Source organism: Gossypium raimondii, chromosome 6 (genome assembly GCF_025698545.1).
Source record: "Gossypium raimondii isolate GPD5lz chromosome 6, ASM2569854v1, whole genome shotgun sequence".
NCBI lineage: Eukaryota > Viridiplantae > Streptophyta > Magnoliopsida > Malvales > Malvaceae > Gossypium > Gossypium raimondii.
In genome coordinates this window covers 60,378,197-60,402,024 of record NC_068570.1, presented here as the reverse complement: position 1 = coordinate 60,402,024, position 23,828 = coordinate 60,378,197, and the positions used below count along the sequence as shown (strand labels likewise).

Below are 23,828 nucleotides of genomic sequence, written 5' to 3'. Positions count from 1 at the left end.
ACCCTAAACCCAAAACCCCAAACCCCAAACCCCTAAACCCAAACCCCAAACCCCAAACCCCAAACCCTAAACCCTAAACCCTAAACCTAAACCTAAACCCTAAACCCTAAAACCCTAAAACCCTAACCTCAAAACCCTAAACCCTAAACCCTAAAACCCTAACCTTAAAACCCTAAACCCTAAACCCCCGAACCCTAAACCCTAAACCCCCTAAACCCTAAACCTCAAACCTCAACCCAAAACCCAACCAAACCCCCAACCCCTCAACCCAAAACTCAACCAAACCTAAACCCCTAGAACCTGAACCTAAACCTAAACCCTAAACCCTAAAAACCCAAACCCCGAACCCCGAACCCCGAACCCTACAACCCCAAACCCTACAACCCCAAACCCCAAACCCTACAACCCCAAACCCCAAACCCCAAACCCTAAACCCCAAACCCCAAACCCCAAACCCTAAACCCCAACCCTAAACCCTAAACCCTAAACCCTAAACCCTAAACCCTAAACCCCTAAACCCTAAACCTAAACCTAAACCTAAACCTAAACCTAAACCTAAACCTAAACCTAAACCCTAAACCCAAACCCCCTAACCCTCTAACCCCTTAAACCCTTAAACCCTAACCCCCTAACCCCTTAAACCCTAAATCCTAAACCCTTAACACTAAACCCTAAACCCTACACCCGACACCCGACACCTGACACCCCAAACCCCAAACCCCAAACCCTAAAACCCCAAACCCCAAACCCTAAACCCTTAAACCCAAGCCGGGATATGCAAAGAATAGAATAAATCCAAACCGGGATATGCGTGGAATGGAATAAACCTAAACCGGGATATGAGTGGAATGGAATAAACCTAAACCGGGATATCCGTGGAATAGGATATCCCGAGCTGGAATTACCATGGCAGGTTGCCCGGTCCAAACTCGAAAAAAGTCTGAACCGGCCTCTAAACCATCAAAATCCGGCAATAAAATACTGAACCGGGACGGGATTTGAATGGGATATCCCCAGAATACCTTAAATCAAGTTGGTATTTCCGCGACATAGCTTAATTCAGCTTGGGATATCCCCGAAATAGCCCTCCAACAGGATAAAGTAGAAAATTAATTATCAAAGGGCATAATCTATCAACTGTTTTCTTATTCTCTCAAAAAATATAATGGGTTCACAGTTATTGTAGACTTTATTGAAAAAATAATAGTTAAAAGTCACATGTTTTCGTTTCACATATTATTTGTATCTGACAATTTTTTTTTACACCTTTTTTAAAATTTGGTCCTCTTAGTTAGAAAATCGTAATAACAGAATAAAACAAAAACAACAAAGTCACAGGCCACATCAATAAATTTCAAACACTATTAGAAACCGAAAATTCTCCACGTTTGAATGCATTATATTTTTTGAGGGAATAGGAAAACACTACTTAAGATATATTGTGTACTACAAATCTAATTTTTCATTAAGAATCTTTACGACAAAACAGAAAAAAATAGAAAGAATGATAAAAATCTGAACCGGCCACTAAAACATCAAAATCCGTAGATAAATATACCAAACCGGGGCGGGATTTGACAGGGATATCCCAAGAATACCTTATTCCATGTTGGGATATCCCGGAATATCCATCCACCAGAATAAAGTAGAAAATTAAATATCAAAGGGCCCTTAAATTCACAATATATTCGGAGTACTGTTTTCTTATTCCCTCAGAAATTATAATGTAATATCACTGCCATGTTTCTATTAAGAATGGAAAACTATTTGAAATAAATACACAATATATGCATTATGTAAATTGCTGCAAAACAATTACATAAAATACTTCCAAAAATATTTTTATAAATATTAAATAGGATCGGAGCTGGTTTATCAATTAATATAAAGGAGTTTACATTAAGGACATTTCAGTTATTGTAAACTTTATTGAAAAAACAATAATTAAATGTTAAATGTTTTCTGTTCATATATTAAGTCACAGGACACATCAATAAATTTCAAACACATAGCAAAACAGCAATTTCTAAACATCAAAACCATAAACCCAAAAATACAAGTGAAAAGCCATAAACATTAAATTAAAAGAGAGAAAGCCGAAGCATGATGTTCAAAAAACATAAATTCAGTTTCAGATTTCGAATTAATATATATTACAAGATGAGTGGAACCAATCAGAATAGGGATATGGTAGGGATATCCTCCAAGCGGAATAGGGAAAATTAACAATAGCACAAAACTTAAATGTGTACAGAATACAAGATTCTTTATGAAAAAACAGAAAAATCCGAAGCATGATGTTCAAAAAGCATAAAAGCAGTTTTAGATTTCGAATTAATATATATATTACAAGATGAGTGGAATCAATCAATCTTGAAAACCAAAAAAACATGTAAAGAAGCGTGTACATAATACAAGTAGAGAAGCATAGATATGAAACAAAAAAAGACATGAAAAGGCAAAAACAGAGGAAAACTAAATATTCATACCTGAAATGTCGACTCTTTCATTGGGAAGAAGAAGCTTCCACTGATTCATGAATTCAATCCTGTTCTTTTCCTTTTTGGCATTACAATATTATAATATTTTTATTTTATTTTTACCGGTAAGATAAATATTTAGAGGGGTACAGTAATTGGTTTTGTAATTTATAGGGAGGGAATATAACAGTGCTACCAATTGTACATTTTCATCTTTCGAAGGCAGAACATATCGGACTACATTGATTTGTTTTATGTACGTCGGGTCAATTAGTTTTATATATATTTAATAGATAATAAAACCTAAACTTACTCACATTGGTAAAAAACTATTATTGTTAAAAAAACAAAATCCCTGAAAAAAACACAATGAAAATATTAGTAAAAATAAGCATATATCTGCAACTAAAAACAGAGATAATGAGGAAAGAGATAGTTTAATTATATTCATACCTGAAATCAATCTCCAATGATGTAGGGGGTTTCAAAAATTACAAAAAGAAAAGAAACAGCAAAAAAACAAAAAACAGAATTTGGTTACCCGAACCTAAAAAATTTTAAGGAAAAAATTGAAAGGATATTAAGAGAGAGGGCGAATGAACGGGAGAGCTATAGATTGAAGAAACACAGGAAAAGAGGCTGAGAGAAGAAAAAACAAGAGAGAAGGAAAATATTTGTAAAGAATGGAAAAAAAAGTAGCTAAAAAGGGAGAAAGGAACATTAGAAATATAGGAAAAATAGGACAGAATATGGGAATAAGCTGGTCATTTACTGCCAACTGGTTAGTTTCATTTATTGTAATATTTATGAAAAAAAACGAAAAGAGAAAATTCCGAGTACAATTTCAGATTTTTTGCTTCCCATTTAAGTAATTGACAGACTTTTTTTACTGCTGATTTCTAAACCTGAAAACCATAAGCCATAAAATAAACCAAGAAATACCAGTACAATAGCATAGTTCTTAAATTATAAGAGAAACGGAAAAGACAATGTTGAAGCAAAGATTCATACCTGATGAAGCAAAACCAAAAATCCCAAAAACAGAAACGGCAGAGAAAATCACAGTATAGTGTGTCTTTGAATTCTTTCGGGCGTCGGCTACAAAAAAGATAAAAAATATGAGGTAAAATTTGAAATGAGACAGACATAAAATAAAGGAGAGAATAAAAGGGGAAGAAATGTTATTAAAAAAGGAAAATGAGGAGACAATAAGCTATGAAAACATGCCCATTATCACAAACCACAGGAACTAAACAGAAAAACTGGAACAAAAGCATACTGAAAAACAAGAAAAGAAGCATTGATCTGAGAATTAAAATAGAGATAAAAAGGTAGAGACAAACTTATTCTAAAGATGAAAACAAAAAATCAACAGAGAAAAAAAACAGCATAGATCTGAAATTAAAAAAAATACAAGAAAAGGCAAATACACAGTTAACGTAAATATTCATACCTGAAATGACTCTCCCATGAAGCAGGGAATTTCAACATCACAACAAACAGAACCGGCAGAGAAAAACTTATGGGTTTCTCCCTCTCACGAAAACTATCTTCCTACTGTTGATTGTTTGTGTGTGTGTTTTGCCCGTGGGTACACAAAGCTATAAAGAATGACAGGAAAAATTGAAATGAGACCAAGAGAAAATCCATGAAGCAGAGAAGGGAGGAATAATGAAAACAAAAAGAAAGAAGGAATGTATGGAATGAAGCATGATTTGAGTATTTAAAATTTGGGAAGGAAGTGGGATGTGAAAAGGCTAAAGAAAACGGGCAGCGGGGCAGTCACTGCCCAAAAAATAAAGATTCTTGAAATCTTCCGCAACGGTAACATAATACTATTTAATACACTCATTTAATGAAGAAGCAGCTGAGCAGTTCACCTATCTAATTAATCCATTCAAAACTTCAAGAGAAACTAAATAAGAACAAAAACAAAATACAAAAGTAAAGGAGACTGACACAGTTCAAGGAAGCATAGAAATCCAACCCAAGTTGCTTCTTCATTGGGCTTAATCAGTTTTGAATTATTAATTTGTTATTTTTTTATTTAATTGAAGTTGTCATTTTATTATTTAATCTTTACATCTGCCGTGGATGATTGAGAGATCATCCATCCTATGGCAAATTTTAAGTCACAGCTTAGATACTAATGAAGAGTTCTCACTGAAAACTTGTGACAAGCACAGCACAGTGAACAATTTGATACCTGGCAACTCAATATCCCTATGCTACTCCAAAATAGTTAAACTATTTTAAACCAACCAAAAGCATAAATTATAAACAAATCACTTTCTGAATCCTTAAAAGACAGAAAACACATTCAATTGAATACATAGATGATGTTGGACTAATATGGAATTTCTGTACCAGAATTTACTCCCTAAAACGAAAATATTTACCACATATCCAAAGTTCTATTAAGAATAAACTATCACCTAGAATACCAGGGAGCCCCAAATTCATTAAAATATATGTATGTATCTAAATAGGAAAAGAATGTAAGATGAATGATTTAATCAATAGTTAAGGTAGAAAATTGAGAAAAAAAGACTTACCCATAAGTACTTCTGAATTAGATAGCAATATTTTCCAGATATGAAGAAGAAAAGAGCATGGAAGCAGCTAAAAACCCTGGATTGTATTGAACTTCCATTGTTAACCAAATAGGGTTTTGAATATTTGATTATGGTGCTATTAAACTACACTGTGGTCCATGGGACACTGAACTAAATGTGAATTTCTGATGACATGGCTTTTCTAATTGGTATATATATCATGTCAATTTGCTTTTAATTCTAAAATATTTAACCCTCAACATTTATACAATATGACAATTTAGTCTTAATTTTAAAATTTTAAAAAACTATAAAAAAAATTATAATAAATTAAAATACTACATAAACTATTTCATTTTATATTAATTGTATAATATGAATTAAATAATATTATAACTGGTATATATATCATATCAATTTGCCTTTAATTCTAAAATATTTAACCCTTAACATTTATACACTATGCCAACATTAAAAAAAGGAAAATCAAACAGCACTTGTATAAGGTAATAATTATCAAACGATTGGTCAAAGACTATTTTTAAATTCTGTAAGCTAACCCAAAACAAAAAAAAAATCAAAAGAAAAAGAACAATTATTCAGAACCAGAATGCATTGAGAAATCAACTAAGACAACGCATCTTTTTTCAGTCTCATAAAAACCATCAACCAATAAGCAAATCAAAATTATGTTAATCTAAGGGTCGCGACTAGAACCTATTCACTTAAAAGATTACAACTCAATTTCCCTTCATGTAAGGCTAGGTAACACAGATGAATATAATTCTATCTTTAACCAAAATCCAAGTATTTCACCACATGGATATATCAATAATCACATAAAACTTCCCATTCAGCTGATATACGGAGATACCATGGGTTATAATATATATGTGTTTGTTCCTTCTTATTTATGCTAAAAATGATATGGTAGTAAATGCATACTGTTGTATGAAGACAAGGACAGACAGGTGGTCTAATACTATCCCACTAATCTGAGAAAAGAGGAACAAACCTTACAAGCCTCTATATTCTGCCAACTAGAAACATTATCCCGATTAGGCAGAACCTGCAGCACAAACTTGCCAGCATTCCATAATTTGTTTGTGAAGGCCTTGTTCGCTGTTAGCCTTTCAGTAGATAAATTAAGATCCTAGAGATTATTCAAGGAAATTGGCTAATTAGACATACTATCATAAGCTAGAACCATGGACATTAGAACAGTAGTGAACATTATATGACACAACTTTTCATTATTGAATTACCAACATGTTGCCTGTAGTACAAGACAAATCTGACCAGAAGTTCCCAAAGCAAGAGTGAATCGCAAGGCATCAGTGCCAAACTCCTTGATAGTATCAAGTGGATCAATAACATTGCCAAGAGTTTTAGACATTTTACGCCCCTGAAACAACTTACATGTTAGGCATATATTTTCTTGAGTCTTGGGAGCAATGGAACTAGTGTCATGTTATTTCGAAAAGGAACTCTAATGACAGAAGTATAGATGCAGATGAAGGGGAACACAACTCAAGAAAAAAATTTGTACTTTAAAATGGGCACCTAAGTTGTAGCCTGATTCAGACACTCTACTTACTTGTGAATCACGGATTAGACCATGAAGATATACATATGAAAATGGAACAGTTCCTGTGAATTCGATTCCCATCATGACCATTCTTGCAACCCAAAAGAACAATATATCATGGCTGTCCAAAGAGAAAAAGTGTTATGGCCAACAGTTAACATAGAAAAGTAGATCAAATGGAATTTCTTAAGACCAAGTAAGCTATAATGCCCTCTAATTTGTTATTGAATAATAACAGAAGCACTCTCTTATGGAAAAGAATAGGGCACCTCATCAAAGCAATAGGAGTTAAACAAAGCGGCTCATACCCAGTTTCAAGCATTGTTGTCGGATAAAACCTTTTAAAATCCTCTGCCAACAAATCTGGCCACCCAAGAGTACTGAAAGGCCATAATGCAATGAAAGAGAGCAAGCAAGAGAACATTATATGACACAACTTTTCATTATTGAATTACCAACATGTTGCCTGTAGTACAAGACAAATCTGACCAGAAGTTCCCAAAGCAAGAGTGAATCGCAATGCATCAGTGCCAAACTCCTTGATAGTATCAAGTGGATCAATAACATTGCCAAGAGTTTTAGACATTTTACGCCCCTGAAACAACTTACATGTTAGGCATATATTTTCTTGAGTCTTGGGAGCAATGGAACTAGTGCCATGTTAGGCATTTATTGTAATCAAATCTAGGCACTTCCATTCCTCTTTTCATTGTTCTCTCCACATACTTGGTAGCCTCTACTGTCTTTCCAGCCTTAATCAAGCCCCCAAAAAATATTGAGTCAAAATTCACTAATGGATCATGTCCTTTCCTCCCTTTCTTCCCCAAATGACCTTGCAGTAACATGATATATGTATGCATTAGAGGCCTCACACCCTCTCTTTATCATCTCTCTAAACACTTGTGTTGCTTCCCCTGCCTTCCTCAACCTCAAAAGCCCCTTTATTAGTCCATGGTAAATGCTGATATCCGGATTCTCAATTCCTTCCACAATCCTATAAGCCTCTCTAATCCTCCCCCTTGTTAAAAGCCCGTAAATAATCGAAGCCAAGGTCAAATTATCAGCTTGGATCCCTCTTTGGCACATTTCTTCAAACATCCCATTGGCTTGCTCGATCTTGCCTCTCTTACACATCCACTTGATCACAAGCCTATAACTTGAAAGCCCCAAATCATGCATTCTCTTAACTCTCATCATTTGGAAAACCTTCATTGCTTCATCATATTTATTAGTCTTAAAAAGTGCCTCCATCATTGTCTCCACAACCTCAACATCAGGCTCAAACCCTTCATCCACCATCAGATTCCAAATTTTTGAGGCCTCAATCAAATTACCCCAGATCACAAAACCCCCATATCAACCACTTATAAGTAACCCCATTTGGCTCAACACACTCTTTCAACTTGAAAGTAACAAACTTTGCCTCTTCCACAAGCTTATCCTCGCATAAACTTTCCACCACTGTATTTAAAGTCTCCAACTTGTATCCAACCCCAAACCCATTCATCAAATGGAAAAAACCAACACATTTCTTCAACTCCCTAGCTAATGCTAGGGTCTTTAAAGCTATCCTAAAGGTCTTATCATTGACCAAACCAAGTTTTCCCATCTCCTGACAAGTTTCCCAAAAATGGTCAATGTTTTTGGATTTTCCAACGACATCCAACATTTTGTTGAAGGTGACGGAGTTGTGAGTGAAGTGAGGGACTTTTTGGGTGTAGAGGAAGAATCAGTAGATGGGGCGCCAGGAGCATTGGAAAGTGTTGCAAACTTGAAGGAAGAATTCAGGGTTGAAAGAAGGATTGTAAGAAGAGCGGGATGAGTGGAGGCGTGAGTCAGGTGAGTTTTGCTGTTGGTAGAGGATGGTACAGACTTTCAGAAGAGTGGGTTGGTTGATTGGAGTTATGAGATTGAGACAGTTAGATGGGTTGCTGAGTTGATTTTGAGTTGACTCGGTGGCTATGAGACGGAGGTGAGGATCAGACAAGGGATTAAGCAGGGTTTTTAATCTTATCAACATTTTTTTAGTAAAGAAGAACTAGGTTTGATTTGAGTTCTTCCATCTGAGAAAACAAATCAGAAAAAGAAATTTGAATTGAAAGTCCAATACATTTTTCAGGCTTAGAAAAAATAAATTTCCTTGTTTCTATGGTTTTCCTATTGGGTTGCTTTGCAGCTTCACCACGAGATCTCCTGGTCCAGACAGATTGTATAAAAGACCTCAAAAGTAAATGTCAAACAAATTAATTTACTTGCCCTTTTGCTTCCTTCAACAAATTTGGTCGGCATCAAAGTCTAAATTGTCCGCAAAATATGAAACAAAAAAAGACATGAAAAAGGCAAAGACAGAGGTGAACTAAAGATTCATACCTGAAATGACTATCCGATGAAGAAGAGGATTTAACATATTTTACATATCAAATCAGCAAAATAAAAATCTGCAGTTCATGCTTTGAAGTAAAAAACTATCTGAACCAACTTCGAAGGAAATAAGTATCATAGCGCGTGGCTATTCAATTTATTTTAGAACTCCAAATCACCTTTACCCCCAAGAAATTTCTGATGCTCCCAATAAAAAAAATACCCCAAAGAGAAAGACGAAAAATACCCATACAACAGAGCATCTCAAAAAACAAACTACAACAAAAACAATAACTATTATTAAGGAAGAAAAGGGGCAAACCTGGAAGTAGGGAGGGAAAGAAAGGCAGGCCAAAACTGTCAAGCAAGAAATCCACAATGACGGACAAGAATGTCTCAACCCAGTCTAGAATCGTCGATTTTGGCCTGATCTTCTAATTGACAACCAGCCTGACTTTAACCAAATCTAGAAAAGAATGAGGAAAAATTGAATACTGAGAGGAGAGAGACAGAGGGGGAAAAGAATCGGCTGGGAAGCCATGGAATGAAGAGACAAAAAGGTTGATTAAGATACTGATATTACGGTCTGTTCTAATTTGACCTATCTCCAAACAGGCCAATTCAAGGATAGGAATTTCTTGAAATGGAAATCACAATACGAACAGCCATATTAAAGATTTTCTTAAAATGAGAAAAACATATTTAGGTATGCACTAAAAATAAAAGATGGAGCAGATAACTTTGTATAAAAAAAATTAAGATTTGAATTTATATTTTTTTAGTTCTTAGAAACATATTGTAGCAATAAAAACTCAGTTTTTGAAAGAAAATGACAGTAACAAAAAAATAATATTAAAAACTGGGGAAAATACAAGTGAAAAAATACACACATATAACGGTTAAAAAAGAAAATCGAACCGGACAGAAATCGAAGAGAAACGGAAACTAAAAAAAGCAGCGAATGGAACCAAAAAATAGACCTAAAAAATGACAGACTACACTAAAAAAATAAGGACCAATTTGAAAAAAAATAAATATTAAATGTCAATTTTAATATTACCCATATATTTATAATGTAAATACTTTAAAATTTTCTAGCCATTCGTAAATAATTTAATTGTTAGAAAATTTAATAAAATATATATATCTACAAATATAAAGGAGAATATAACCTAAAATTTTGAACTATAAAGAGAAATGGATACAATTGTCTATTTAAAAATAAGTGATTTAAATGGATACATTATTTGATTGATGATTAGAGTTATCTACATATTAAATTGGATCAGGCTTGATAAATAAATGATATTTTGCTGGACCTAACCTTTGAGCTTTTTTATATATATTTATTAATTAAATAAAATTGGAGCTGATTCAATAACTTTTTCTAGCATAAATAAAATCAATAGAGTGGGCAAACTATTATTATTATTTTTTGTTAATGGATATGTTCAAAAATATTGTTAAGGTACAATCATTTCTTAAATATTACTATCATGATGTGCTTACCCAAATAAAATTGGGCCTATTTTTCCAGGCTTTTGTTTTTCCTTGAGCCTGTTTCGTTTTTGGGCCTGTTTTATGTGTTTTTGCATTTTAATAACAGCCCAGTACAGTACTTAACTTAAAAAACAAACAAAAAAAACCCCTTAACCAACGCCGGAATATCCCTGGAATGGGATATACCCAAGCCGGGATACCCCTAATGTGGGATATCCCAAACCGGGATAAGCGCAGAATGGGATATCCCAGACCGGGATAAGCGCAGAATGGGATATCCCAGACCGGGATAAGCGCAGAATGGGATATCCTCATCAGGGATAAGCGCAGAATGGGATATCCGGCCCGGGCTCATAAAACAACAGAACCGGTCACCAAAACAGCCGAACCGGTCACCAAAACAGCCGAACCGGTCACCTAAAATTCTGAACCGGGACGGGATTTGAAGGGGATATCCGCAGAATAGCTTATTCCGAGCCGGGATATGACATGGATATTCTTCGGGCCAAATACAACAAGACAATTAAAAAAAAATGGGTACCGAATTCAAGCTACGCCCAACAACCCCCAGCCCCAACAATATTCTGGCGACCAAGAAATAAAAAGAAAGATCCGACAAAAACTCACTGAAAATAAATGTAGAAAGGCAAACAAAATCAGCTTTATAATAAATAGGTAAACCCGAAACAATTGTTGGCTTTGTTTAAAGCCCTCCATTCATTAGTTTAACGGATTATTAACTTGAAAGCTTCAAAAGCTTGGTTATTCTAGGTGATTTCTCCGAAACTCCTGAAAAGGTATTCTTCTTAAACTGGCCTATCACATAACGGATGCTGTAACATCATCAAAACTGAGTGGGGCAAGGTAAATAGAAAACTCTACCCTTTTGAGGCAATGAAGCAGGAGTATCCCTGTAGTCCGATGCATTATCAAGAACATAAGGAAGATCTAGCAATCCCAAGAAAGATACAATCTGAGGATTACAGGGAGAACCTACAGAAGGTGAGAAAATTTTATTCTATATACTTCAAGTAATAATTTCACATATTAAAGTCAAACTGAAGCCCTCAAGACAAGAGAATTGCATATAGAACTCATCTCAACCAATATTGTGGGTAAAAAACAGGATAATTAAATTATTTTTTTCTCTAATAAGTCATTAAGAAATCATGCCATCAAACTTAAATTTCATATTTTACATAGAATAAGGCTCGTAATCCGCACAAGGGATTACCGATGAGGTCAGCCAAAGATAGACCTACTGCACCTAATCATCTAAACCTTTTCAAACAAGCTCATTAAGAGTGTTAGACGCCAAACCTTCATGAGCCTACTGCTGACTATAACTTGGAAGCATGCCTTAAAACTTAGCATCCAAAAATGATCTAGATTTCAATTCCGACGTGATAGCAAACTAACAATCATTCTTCTTAGCGCACTTAATTTGCTGATTGGATACTGATTTTAGGCCATTCAGCTTTAAATTCTCCAACAAAGAAAAAAGTTTAGTTACCTTATTATTTATTTTCATTAGCTTAATTATAGTTATGATATGAATCAAACTGTCTCATTATCAATTTGTAGCTCAGAAAGCTTTTAGTTTCTGCTTTGTAGAACTGATTATGTTTTATTTTACCTCATATACAAATTCATAACTTACTCTGAGCTAAAATGCCAACCACATATTCTTTTGTAGCAGGTCCATTTAAAGTCAAGGCACACACAGTTAAATCTCATCTTCAACTATCCGTCAACAAAAAAAAAAAAAAAATTCAAGTGTGCTTCACATTTCTCAAACAGCAGAGAAAAATAAATACTTACTGTCCAGCCTCATCATTATGAAGTTTGTGTGACTTGTTATAAATTTTGACAGGAAGCAATTCCACAACTTCGTTAGGAGCGGGAACAGATCAAATTGAAGATACAGAAGGTCGAGAAGATAAAACCACAGACTGCTGGGGGATTTCATCCAGAACCTAGTTAAAATGCATAGAAATTAACTCCAACCGATAGGTGCAAAGAGAAAGAAGAACTACCCAGACTAATAACATAAGAAATAAAAATTACCTCAAATAAAGCTTCAGCTAACATAACGATTCTGGATAGGCTAGCCCTAGCACTTGTCTCATCATTTGAATTGGAATCTCGATTATTTACACGACATGTGAAACAAATAACGGCAAAACAGTTAAACACACCACACTCCAAAACAGATAATGGCAAAGATTCAAATGATCGACCCGTAATTCCAAACCAAAAGTTGTGTAAAAACGATAATGGCAAAGATTCAAATGAGAAGAATCTTTAGGAGAAGAGAAATAAGGATTCGAACTGTGAAACAAAGGCACAAATTCTTACGCGGGAGTCGATCTGAGCCAAAACCCAACTGATGAAGATAGAAAGAAACGGTGGAGTTTTACTGCCGGAGATATAGCAGGAGGAGAGAGATTGAAATCGAGGTTATTCATAAATCCTATAACAAAGGAGAGAGAAGCTTCATTTCTTAGTGGCTGGCTTCCTTATTTTCTTCCCCTCATTCAGACGGTCCATTTGGTTTGTTGGATTAAAGTCATCAATGGCCTAGAGTTGGCTTGTTGGAATTATTATAAAAAGAGCCCATTTCAATTAAAATGAAACATCATCCTCAATTCTTTTTTAATAATTTACAAGGCTAATAAATTTTAGGTATATATTTTGGTCCCTGAAATCACAATCTGATGTAGTCTAAAACCCAGTAATCCAAAACCTAGGAGATCCAAAGCCCCAAACACTGAAACAAAAGTCCAAAAACACCAGCCCAACCCAAAACCCAGGCCCCAAGCCTCAAACCCCTAGATCCCAAGGAGGGATATCCGTACAATAGAATATCCCAAGCCGGGATGCCCCTAGAATAGGATAACCGAAGTCGGGATAACCCTGGAATGGGATATCCCTGCTTGGAATATCTATGTCAGGTAACCCGGTCCAGACAGGTTAAAAATCTGAACCGGCTGCCAGAACAGCCAAACCGGACACTAAAAATACTGAACCGGATGAAATACGACAAGAAAAATCTTGGAATAGCTTATCCCGGTGCGGGATATCATGGGGATATCCCTGGTGCAGAATAAGAATGAATTAAATTCAGTGCTTACTAAATCGTTGTAAAATAAATTTAGTGCTTATTAAAACGTTGTAAAATAAATTCAGTGCTTATTAATACCCAGCTCTGCCCATTTACAAGGACTCGATTCTATGTCCAAACATCACATGCCAGCAGATGTGGTCAATATATTGTTTTTGGAGAGGTGGATAGATAGGACTACTTGCTCGATCAGGACCTAGCTTTATTGCGAGCGCAAAAGTCCCCAATCTTCAACGAGAAAGAAGCAGGGCGTGGAAAAAAGAAGAAAAGCCTATGTTTTAAAAACTCGGTATGATTTACTTAGTGTTTTCTTATTCCTTAACAAATATAATGCAGCTTTAACAGCTTTAAATACACCCAAACGATTTTGAAGAACCGAATTGTCGCACAATTTTAACAACTTTCATAGTATCATGCCTCTCATATACAATAATCAAATCTCCACCTCTAATGCAGCAGCGATTGAAAGATATCTTCGTCAAGGAGTCCATAAGCAACATCCTTAAAAGACGAAAAACACATTCAATTGAATACATAGATAATGTTGGACTAATATGCAAATTTATGTACCAAAATTTACTCCCCAAAACGAAAATATTTATCACATATCCAAAGTTCTATTAAGAATAAACTATCACCTAGAATACCAGGGAGACCCAAATTCATTAAAATATATGTATGCATCTAAATAGGAAAAGAATGTAAGATGAATGATTTAATCAATAGTTAAGGTAGAAAATTGAGAAATAAAGACTTACCCAGAAGTACTTCTGAATTAGATAGTAATATTTTCCAGATATGAAGAAGAAAATTGCATGGAAGCAGCTAAAAACCCACGGTTTTATTAAACTTCCATTGTTAACCATTAGATTGTAGAGAGATACCTTGGGTTGATATGAATGGCCAACGTCCACAAAAGAGAAACCTTCGTTTTCTACATAATTAACAATACCAAAGCGAAAGATGAGTAATTTGGATTTTTTGAAAAATAAATCAGTAATACGATTCAAATATGAAACTTTGAAAGAAAACTCTCATTGTAAGATCAAAAAAGGCAAATATACTGCGTTCTTCATAAGAAAGAAAACAACACCTAGTTAACATCTTCTAATGCAACACAATAAACACTTGTAACTACTTTGTAATATAAAACAACATTTTCAGTTAAATTGCATCCCTAATTCCATCCAGGCCAAGCATTTAGATATTACCCGAATATTTCAATCAAAATCCAATTCCAAATCATATAAGCACCAGCACACAAACAGTTCCAACTAAGTTCGTCGATGACCTCCACTCAACTATTTTAAAGAAAACCTAACCCGATCCTTACTGATGAGTGAAAGCACCTAGCAGTGTGAAAAGAAAACCAACGACTAATATGCACCACCTTAGCACCAGATAAAATGCAAGAATTTTCACTCCAAATAAGACCATGTTCTTCTAGTTAAAATTGACGTTAATTGATCCCAAAGTCTCTTACTTTCTATTCTATTTGAAAAACAACAACGCCATACAAACTGTATTTTTCCTTTAAAAAAGAAAATCAAACAACAATTGTATAAGGAAAGTGGCCCTAAATATATATTAACTGTAGATTAAATGAAAACAGCCAAGTGTTCAAGTAATTGGAAACAGCTATTCCCTGACCTTAAATATATATAAACTGTAGATTAAAGATATCAACCTCATATAACACTCGAGATAGAACTAACCAGTAAACAGAGAGTAGGCTTCCCCTAACATACCTATATCTTGACAGTTCAGAAAATTAAAGCATCACTTTTTCACATTGTCCTAATCAAATTTCCACATCAACCATTAATAATTCGGAAAATTTTGATTTAAACCCAAGACACCACAAGAAGGTTATTCAGAGAATTAAATTCATGCAAACTAATACGATATAAACCGAAGTCATTAGCCAATGGCTTAAAAAGGAAAGTGGGCTCAATTTGTTAGTTACTATCTCACACACACAAACACTCTAACTAAAAACAGGGCAAGAAAGATACTAACCAAAAACAGTTATATATGGACAGAAAGAGTACTACATATCCCAAGGACAGATCGATTAAACTAATTATTGTAGAGTTTCACAGGGAATTATTTAATTAAAGTCATTCATATGGGCCGATTTACTGATGGTTGACTGGTTTCACAGTACTTATAATCCAGCCAATCAGAGATTTTTCTTTTGCAGCACATCAGACTAGAAAGCAGTTTTTTATACACGAGACCATTAGGCTATCTGGACTGTCACATTAAAACAGTTAATTTTAAACCAACCAAAAGCATAAATTACAAACAAATCACTTTCTGAATCCTTAAAAGACGGAAAACACATTCAATTGAATACATAGATGATGTTAGACTACTATGGAATTTCTGTACCAGAATTTACTCCCTAAAACGAAAATATTTACCACATATCCAAAGTTTTATACACGAGACCATTAGGCTATCTGGACTGTCACATTAAAATAGTTAAACTATTTTAAACCAACCAAAAGCATAAATTACAAACAAATCACTTTCTGAATCCTTAAAAGACGGAAAACACATTCAATTGAATACATAGATGATGTTAGACTACTATGGAATTTCTGTACCAGAATTTACTCCCTAAAACGAAAATATTTACCACATATCCAAAGTTCTGTTAAGAATAATCATATATTTTAAAGAAAATATACCCAATCCTTACTAATGAATGCAAGCACCTAGCAGTATGAAAAAGAAAACATATATGCATACACAATCTTGACAACCTCCACCGTATATGAACCCAAATCGAAAAAAACCTTCGCAATTAGCAAATCGGTTGAAATTCTCCAATTCTTCAATTACTATCAATATTAACAAGCATCCCAATATTATTATTATTTTTTAAAACTGCAGAATTTTTGAGAAAACTAAGAAACAGAATGTCCCAGTCTGGAATCCTATACGCCGGTTTTGATCGTTTAGTGGGTAATTCGCATTTCTATAAAGAGTGGAAAACTATTGAAATAATTATATATATTATGTAAATTGCTCCAGAAGAATAATTAAAAGAAATGTTTTCTTTTCATATATTATTTGTTGATGTATCTGTCATTTTTTTAGACACCTTTTTTTTTAATTTAGGTCCTCTTATTTAGAAAATAACAGAATGAAATAAACAGCATAAAACAACAAAGTAAGTCACAGGCCACCTCAATAATAACACATAGCAAAACAGCAATTTCTAAACATCAAAACACCGAACTCAAAAATTAAAAACATAAAAAAACCTGGCCTGTTTTTTCGGATAGTTAATTAATTTCCGAAAATGTCGTCCTATTGCCGCAATAAGAAAGTTCGAACAAATTATACTTCTATCTAACTATTATCCAGACAAAAAAAAGCAACTACTGAAGAAGCTATTCAGGCACTATATGACAGGAATAAAGTCGGAGCAGAATAAGAAAGAAAATTAACTACAGCAGGCCGGTTAAAAATCTGTACCGGATAAAAAATTCTTTACAACTAAACAGAAAAATCCAAAGCATGATGTCCAAATAACATAAAAGCAGGTTTAGATTACGAATAATGCAACGGTAACATTTATGGTAATTAAAACCTTCTTTAAATCACTACTACTGTTTTGGACAAATTAACAGAGAGAAGTAAAAACCTTAAAATTTAATATTTTAAACTTATTCAATTTTAAAACAATTGCTTCAAAATTAAACAGTTATGTTCAAAAATATTTACTAATCTTTTTAAAATTAAATACTATCAAAAGAAAACTGGACATAAAAACAGCTCAAACGTATTCCAAAACAACCCAACCCAAAACACTAAAAAAATGAAAACAAAACCAAATCCGTGGCCCGAGCAAAAAGATGGATCACAAACCAGTATGCAAAAAGAGAACACAGATTTAGAGACTTTCACAATAGAAGCAACTTACTGTGCATTTGCAAATAGGGTCAGACAGCCTCCAAGCGGGATAAAAGCCCAAAAGGCCATAAACTAAGGAGGGCACAGGCCCAAACGCCAAAACAGAAGCCCTAAAAGAGAAACCGAAACAGTATTTAGCGAAGAAAAAAATAAAAGGAAATATAAAGTAGACGGAAACAAACAAATTGAAGAAAAAAAAAGAACATATAGTACAAGATAAAGAACCAAAAAGTACCACACCGAGATCCATAATTTCAACGGAACGTAACAGTGACTCTTTGAATAAGAAAACAGGAAACCCTGGCAAAAGTCCACTGAAAAGATTAGTAGAAAGAAGCATATATTTGAAACTAAAAACAGAGATGAAAAGGAAAGAAACAAAGTTAAATACATATTCATTCATGAAATGAATCTCCAATGAATTAGGGGATTTCAAAAATCACAAATAACAGAAACGATAAACAAAACTTAGGGTTTCTCTACCTAATGTACCGTATTTGTGTGTGTGAAGAAAGAAAGGACAAGAAAGGAGGCTGGGAGAAAGAAAACAGGACAGAAGGAAAGTATTTGAAAAGAATGGAAAAAACAGTAGTTAAGAAAGGAGAAAGGAACGTTTAGGGTTTAGGTAGATAATAGATCAAACCTTTTCTAACCCAATAGCGGAGTGGATTTTTTTGTGATCAAATAAAAATCAAACGGCAAAACTGAGTTGAAACAACTGACTAACGAACATTAGAATTCATGCAGTTTGATAGTTTGGAGCGAAAAAGGCAGTCAGAGGACCATATGAGTGCACCAACACTCGGTACATGTGACACGCACGCATCTTATATGGGTATGTTTGATTTTTTTTTGGTAAGTTTTTCTCTATATTAACCCAACTCTTCATTTTGCCTAAATAACTATTGTGTCTGAATTCATCTCCAACACATGCAAAGACATGGGCATCGAGATATAGTCCTCCAAAAGTCCTCCAAATACATGCGATCCTAGAAAAAACTGAAAATACTCAGGTCAGATGCCTATGTCCAATACTTACACCGAAGTCCAAGTAACATAACCTTTCATGTATTTGGAGGGTCATATGCCACGTCCGGGAATGTGTTGAACATGGATACTTTAAGAAAAATGAAAATTAAAGCAACACAGGATGATAGTTTTTAATTTGCTTTATTCAGTATGGTCAATTCCACATAACCCTATTGTCAAACCCTATTCTGCAGAATAGTCACCATATTCTGCAGAAAGCATTATCAGCATAACCCTATTGTCAAATGAATTCCCTGATAAGCAGAACCATGTTTAACCTTGAATGTACATTTAACAGAATTTTAACAATTTATACAAAGGCACAATTGCTTAAACAATTTCACTAGAAATGAAGTATCTGGTCTTAGTTGAACTTTAGGCATTATATCCATAAAAGAAATATGGGTATCACGTTAAACTGGCATCTAAAATCCCCATTTATCTCAAGTTTTAGGGCATTAAAGAATGAATTTAAGCCATGGGAGAGTGCATAACAACATAAAGCATTAACAAGGAATCTGCAGAATTCAACTTTAGTTTCACAAAAATTGCCATCACCTCATAAATTCTCTTCAACTCCGTGTATGCCAAGCTGACCCTTATGAATGAAAATACTATTAATTTAATAGCATTGGGGCTTGAAGATATCCGCTTTTGAATTCCACTGCAAGGTAATCCAAAAATATTTTAAAAGCAGCATTTAGAATCAAAAGTTTCCTTCACAATAAGTTTAACCAGAGATCTGTCATAGCAGTATAATTAGCATTTAATTTGGATAATTTAAACATGAAGATCAATCCAACATACAGAATGAGAAAGAGAACATTTATCACAAAAGAAAGTTATTTTGATTCATCGGAGTAAGTAAAATCTTTAATCAACTAATCATGCATGGCTCAACCATCTAGAATTAATCTAAAATTAAAATGTGTAACTCTCGTATCTAAAAAATGAACATCAATACTAGGGGTAAAAACCAGATACATGTGCGCATAAGTCACTTGGATTCGGCTACAAGTAAAACTCAAATCAATTCAGTCATTGTCAAGTTGAACTCAAGCTTGATAACCTTACTCGGATTTGGCAAAGAGAAGGAAAAAAAAACTCAAATAAATTCAAGTGAAAAGCATGTATCAAAAACTAAAAAACAGAGATGTTCCCATAAAAAAAACATAGTTAGGGGGATTGCATAAATCATAAAAAACAGAAACAGAGGAGAAAACTTAGGATTTGTACCTCGAAAAAGGACACAGGAAACAAACAAAAAGAACAAACAGATCGAGATCAATAGATTTGAAACAAGAAACGAAACAGTGATGTCTAAACCTGAAAACCAAAAACCATAAAATAGAAATGAAAAGGCAAAAGACAAAAACAAAAACAAAGACAAAGGCAAAGAAATGAAAAACCAAACCCAAGTAAAGATTCATACCTGAAATCAGCCTCCGAAAAAGCAACCAAAAAGAAACAGACAGACCCATATCAATAGATTTCAAACACAGAGCGAAACAGTGAATTGTAAACCTGAAAACCAAAATCCCCATTTATGTTTTATTTTTTCTATACATTTTATTAACTGCTTACGAAAACTCTCTTAAACTCACTTTAATACCAAAGCACATACATAGATCCTTTCCTTTGATCCAATTAAGGAACTTAGCAAGAAAAGATAGTACCAGCATAACATGTTTACTTTTCAATTGATCTCAAACACATTTTTCCCCAATATCCTGTATTTAAAAAAGTAGATTTCTAGCTAGTTACTTGGAGTCAGGTGCAAGCCTTATATACGGATATGTATCCAATGTACGTGTGTTCAATTTTTTTAAGCTTTTCCATGCATTGGAATGTTTTTGTAGGGACATATCCCTGTATCCAAGTCTGTCTAAGCGTCAGACGCGTGTACTACAAGAAAAAATAAGAGCAGGAGCAACAGAGATAACGGATATATAACTATTAGTTCTCTTTTTAAGAATTTATTCACATTGCTTAGGAGAAATCACATGTTCTATCAGGGGTAGCATGGAAGAAAGAGAATAGTTTCAGTTGAATATTATAATAGAAAGACCTACAGCTGTCTTACATTATAATAAGGTTGTCGACCAGCAACGCAAGGTGATGTTTCTATTAAACCATATCCATTCTGCACTTCCAGACCAATTGTCTGCACATACGAGCCATCATAAAATAAGAGATAAATCGACTAGGAACCTTTTCATTTGAAAACTAAAAACATATTAGCATCTAACCTCATAAAACTTTTCAATATGCATTGGCAAACTTCCACCTCCGCTTTTGGCAGTCTAGAGGATGATAGAAAATAATCAATAAACCCAGAACAGAAATACTAGAAATGCCGAACAAAGAAAAATAAAAGGAACATTCCAACAAGGATCTTTGCACATAAAAGGAAAAATAATAATACGGGTTCCTCTTCTTTTTCTCCTTTGTAAGGTTTCTTATTTTTCAATTGCAATACACTACGTTATTGGACACAGGTGTGAGTGTCAAATACGGGTATGTAAGCAACACTGATATGTTTAATTTTGCGTATGCTTTTCCATATATTTGAAGGCTCGGCTAATATCCCCAAACAATGTCCAGTGATATGTCAAACACAAGTGTCAGACCCAAGTACTTCAAGAAAAGAAAAATGAAAGAGTAGGCGAAACATAGACAATACATGCAGGTTTTATTGATTGATAAATAGAGTTCACTCAGAAGCTGGAAGAAAATTTTTCAATAAGTTTATGTAGCTAATATATCAAACCTTTTGTATCCCAATAGCAGAGTGGATTTTTTTGTAGACAAACTTTGTTGGTAAGACATGCAATGGCCACAATATTGTAGCAATAGTTTTAGACCATAAGTAGTCGAACATGGAAACAATATGTGAAGGTTCCTCCGAATTTCTTGTTAGGCATAGTCCCTATTGATCAAATAAAAATCAAAGGGCAAAACTGAGTTGAAACATCTGACTAACAAACTTTAGAATTCATCCAGTTTGATAGTTTGGAGTGAAAAAAACAGTCAGAGGACCATATGAGTGCACCAACACTCAGTACATGTTACTTGGACTCAAGTGGGTGTGAGTAGAGGCACGCATCTTATATGGGTATGTTTGACTTTTTTTTGGTAAGTTTTTCACTATATTTTAACCCAACTCTTCATTTTGCCTAAATAACTACTGTGTCTGAATTCATTTCCAACACATGCTCGGACATGGGCATCGAGATATGGTCCTCCAAGAGTCCTCCAAATACATGCAATCCTAGAAAAAACTGAAAATACTCAAGTCAGATGCCTATGTCCAACACTTACACCCAAGTCCGAGTAACATAACTTTTTCATGTATTTGGAGGGTCATATGCTATACCCACGGCCGGGAATGTGTTGAACACGAATACTTCAAGAAAAATGAAAATTAAAGAAACACATGATGATTATTTTTAATTTACTTTATTCAGTTTGGTCGATTCCACAGACTGCTAGACTAGTCACCATCTTATGCAGAAAGCGTTATCAGCATAACCCTATTGTCAAACGAATTCCCTGATAAGTAGAACCATGTTTAACCCGTACATTTAACAGAATTTTAACAATTTATACAAAGGCACAACTGCTTAAACAATTTCACCAGAAATGAAGTTATGTGGTCTTAGTTGAACTTTACGCATTATGTCCATAAAAGAAATATGGGTATCAGGTTAAACTGGCATCTAATCCCCATTTATCTCAAGTTTTAGGGCAATAAATAATTAATTTAAGCCATGGGAGAGTGCATATGAACATTAAAATTGAAAAGAAAAGATATTGGGATAAGAACATTACCGTGCAATACGATGAAGGGAATAGCGTGTCTATTTGGGATAAGAATCAATGTAATAGAGATTGACTGCAAAAGAGAGGCCATTGCTGGTGAAATCTTGCAGAGCCAGAGTTTCTTTCTTTCCCAAAGCATCCAACAAGAACAACCACAAAGACATCCATAGATTTGAAAAGACGAACCGAAACAATATTTCCTAGGACTGAAAACCCAAAATCTATGGATGAAGCAAGTGATTTCCATATCAGAAAAAAAAACAGAAACGATTGAGAAGAAAGAGAAGAAAACGGATGAGAGAGGAAAAATTTGAAGAGAAAGAAATAGTGAAGAATTGGGAAAGTGAAGGAGAGAGGATTTAAATTTCCAACGATGGGAAAGGAAGGGGATTTGAAAAGACTGATGAAAACGGGCAGAGGGGCTCTTCTCCTGCCAACGGTAACTAGCTATTTAATACACTCATTTAATAAAGTGATAATTGAGTTGTTTAGCTTTTAAATTTTTATTTAATATACTTATTTTTAATATTCTCAATGTCTGAATATATTTATTTTTAAAATAATACTATTTACTATATCAAATATATAAATAGTTAAAAAGTAAGTCAGAATATTATAAATATTATAAAGGTCATATTAAAATTTCGTTGAAAGTTTTTAATGTTTTGATAGTTAATTAATTAAAAAAGACTAAATTGTAAAGATAAAATTTAATGGTCATAACATTATTTGTATCTAATGAATATAAATGCATGAAATGAGGGCCTAAAGTAGTAATTCAACCAGTTTAGAGGATAGTGGATGAACATGATTTGGCATTTGGTGAAATTTGGTTGAGTTTTTAAGGGTAAAATAGTAATTAGTCAATTAAATTAAATAAAACCAAAATGTTTTACCATCATTTACATTTTCTTCTTCACTGAATTGAAAAAGGAGAAGAAGTCATTCTTAAGCTTTAAGGTTCGGCCATGGTGAAAGCTAGCATGATCAAGACCGAGTGAAAAATCAAATAGAATTCAAAATTATTAAAATGCCCCTATACTTTGTTATTTTTACAATTTAGTCAAGTAAGTTCGTATGAATTGAATTTCGTATAATGTTGATTAAATTAAATGTTAGTATATGATTCTATTGTGATTGAATCAATCTATATATGTTATTACGCAATTTATCTTGTCAAGAAACGATGGAAATTCAACGACGTACGATGACTATCGAGCCTCGTTTGAACCTTAGAAATATATAGGATACAAATGATATGTCATTAGTGTTACCATATTTTGGGTGCTGGTCGTAAATGTCCTACCGATTGCTGAGTTCCGACATGTGTTGTGGATACTCGACAATTTGTGTGAAGAGCACAATGTAGCTACGTTCCGAACGACAGCTTGTGTGAGCAAACCCAGGTTATCATGTTTCGGATGTTGGTCTTAAATTTCCTA

At 34.1% G+C, this 23,828-nt stretch overlaps 1 protein-coding gene and 1 pseudogene across 20 annotated transcripts; both read right to left on the bottom strand.

Annotated features, from left to right (window-relative positions):
- Nucleotides 1-2,047: 2,047 nt before the first annotated feature.
- On the bottom strand, nucleotides 2,048-9,739 carry LOC105775752 (putative pentatricopeptide repeat-containing protein At1g26500; annotated as a pseudogene).
- Nucleotides 9,740-11,123: 1,384 nt separating this feature from the next.
- On the bottom strand, nucleotides 11,124-22,844 carry LOC105772188 (long-chain-fatty-acid--[acyl-carrier-protein] ligase AEE15, chloroplastic). Of its 20 annotated transcripts, none has more exons than XR_008196583.1 (12): nucleotides 22,396-22,818; nucleotides 20,814-20,867; nucleotides 20,648-20,728; nucleotides 19,997-20,088; nucleotides 19,801-19,890; nucleotides 18,179-19,228; nucleotides 17,749-17,835; nucleotides 17,546-17,645; nucleotides 14,367-14,542; nucleotides 12,552-14,109; nucleotides 12,306-12,460; nucleotides 11,124-11,477 (listed from the first exon to the last, which is right to left on the bottom strand). XR_008196583.1 is itself a non-coding variant. In XM_052631910.1 (5 exons), the coding sequence occupies exons 2-5, from the start codon at nucleotides 21,443-21,445 to the stop codon at nucleotides 20,335-20,337; spliced, it is 381 nt and encodes a 126-aa protein (XP_052487870.1). In that variant the 5' UTR covers nucleotides 21,446-21,493; nucleotides 22,396-22,844; the 3' UTR covers nucleotides 20,095-20,334. The 20 variants fall into 20 exon arrangements, 1 of the variants encoding a protein (XP_052487870.1); XR_008196582.1 differs by having other exon boundaries at nucleotides 17,776-17,835; XR_008196577.1 differs by having other exon boundaries at nucleotides 17,771-17,835; nucleotides 22,396-22,817.
- Nucleotides 22,845-23,828: the final 984 nt, after the last annotated feature.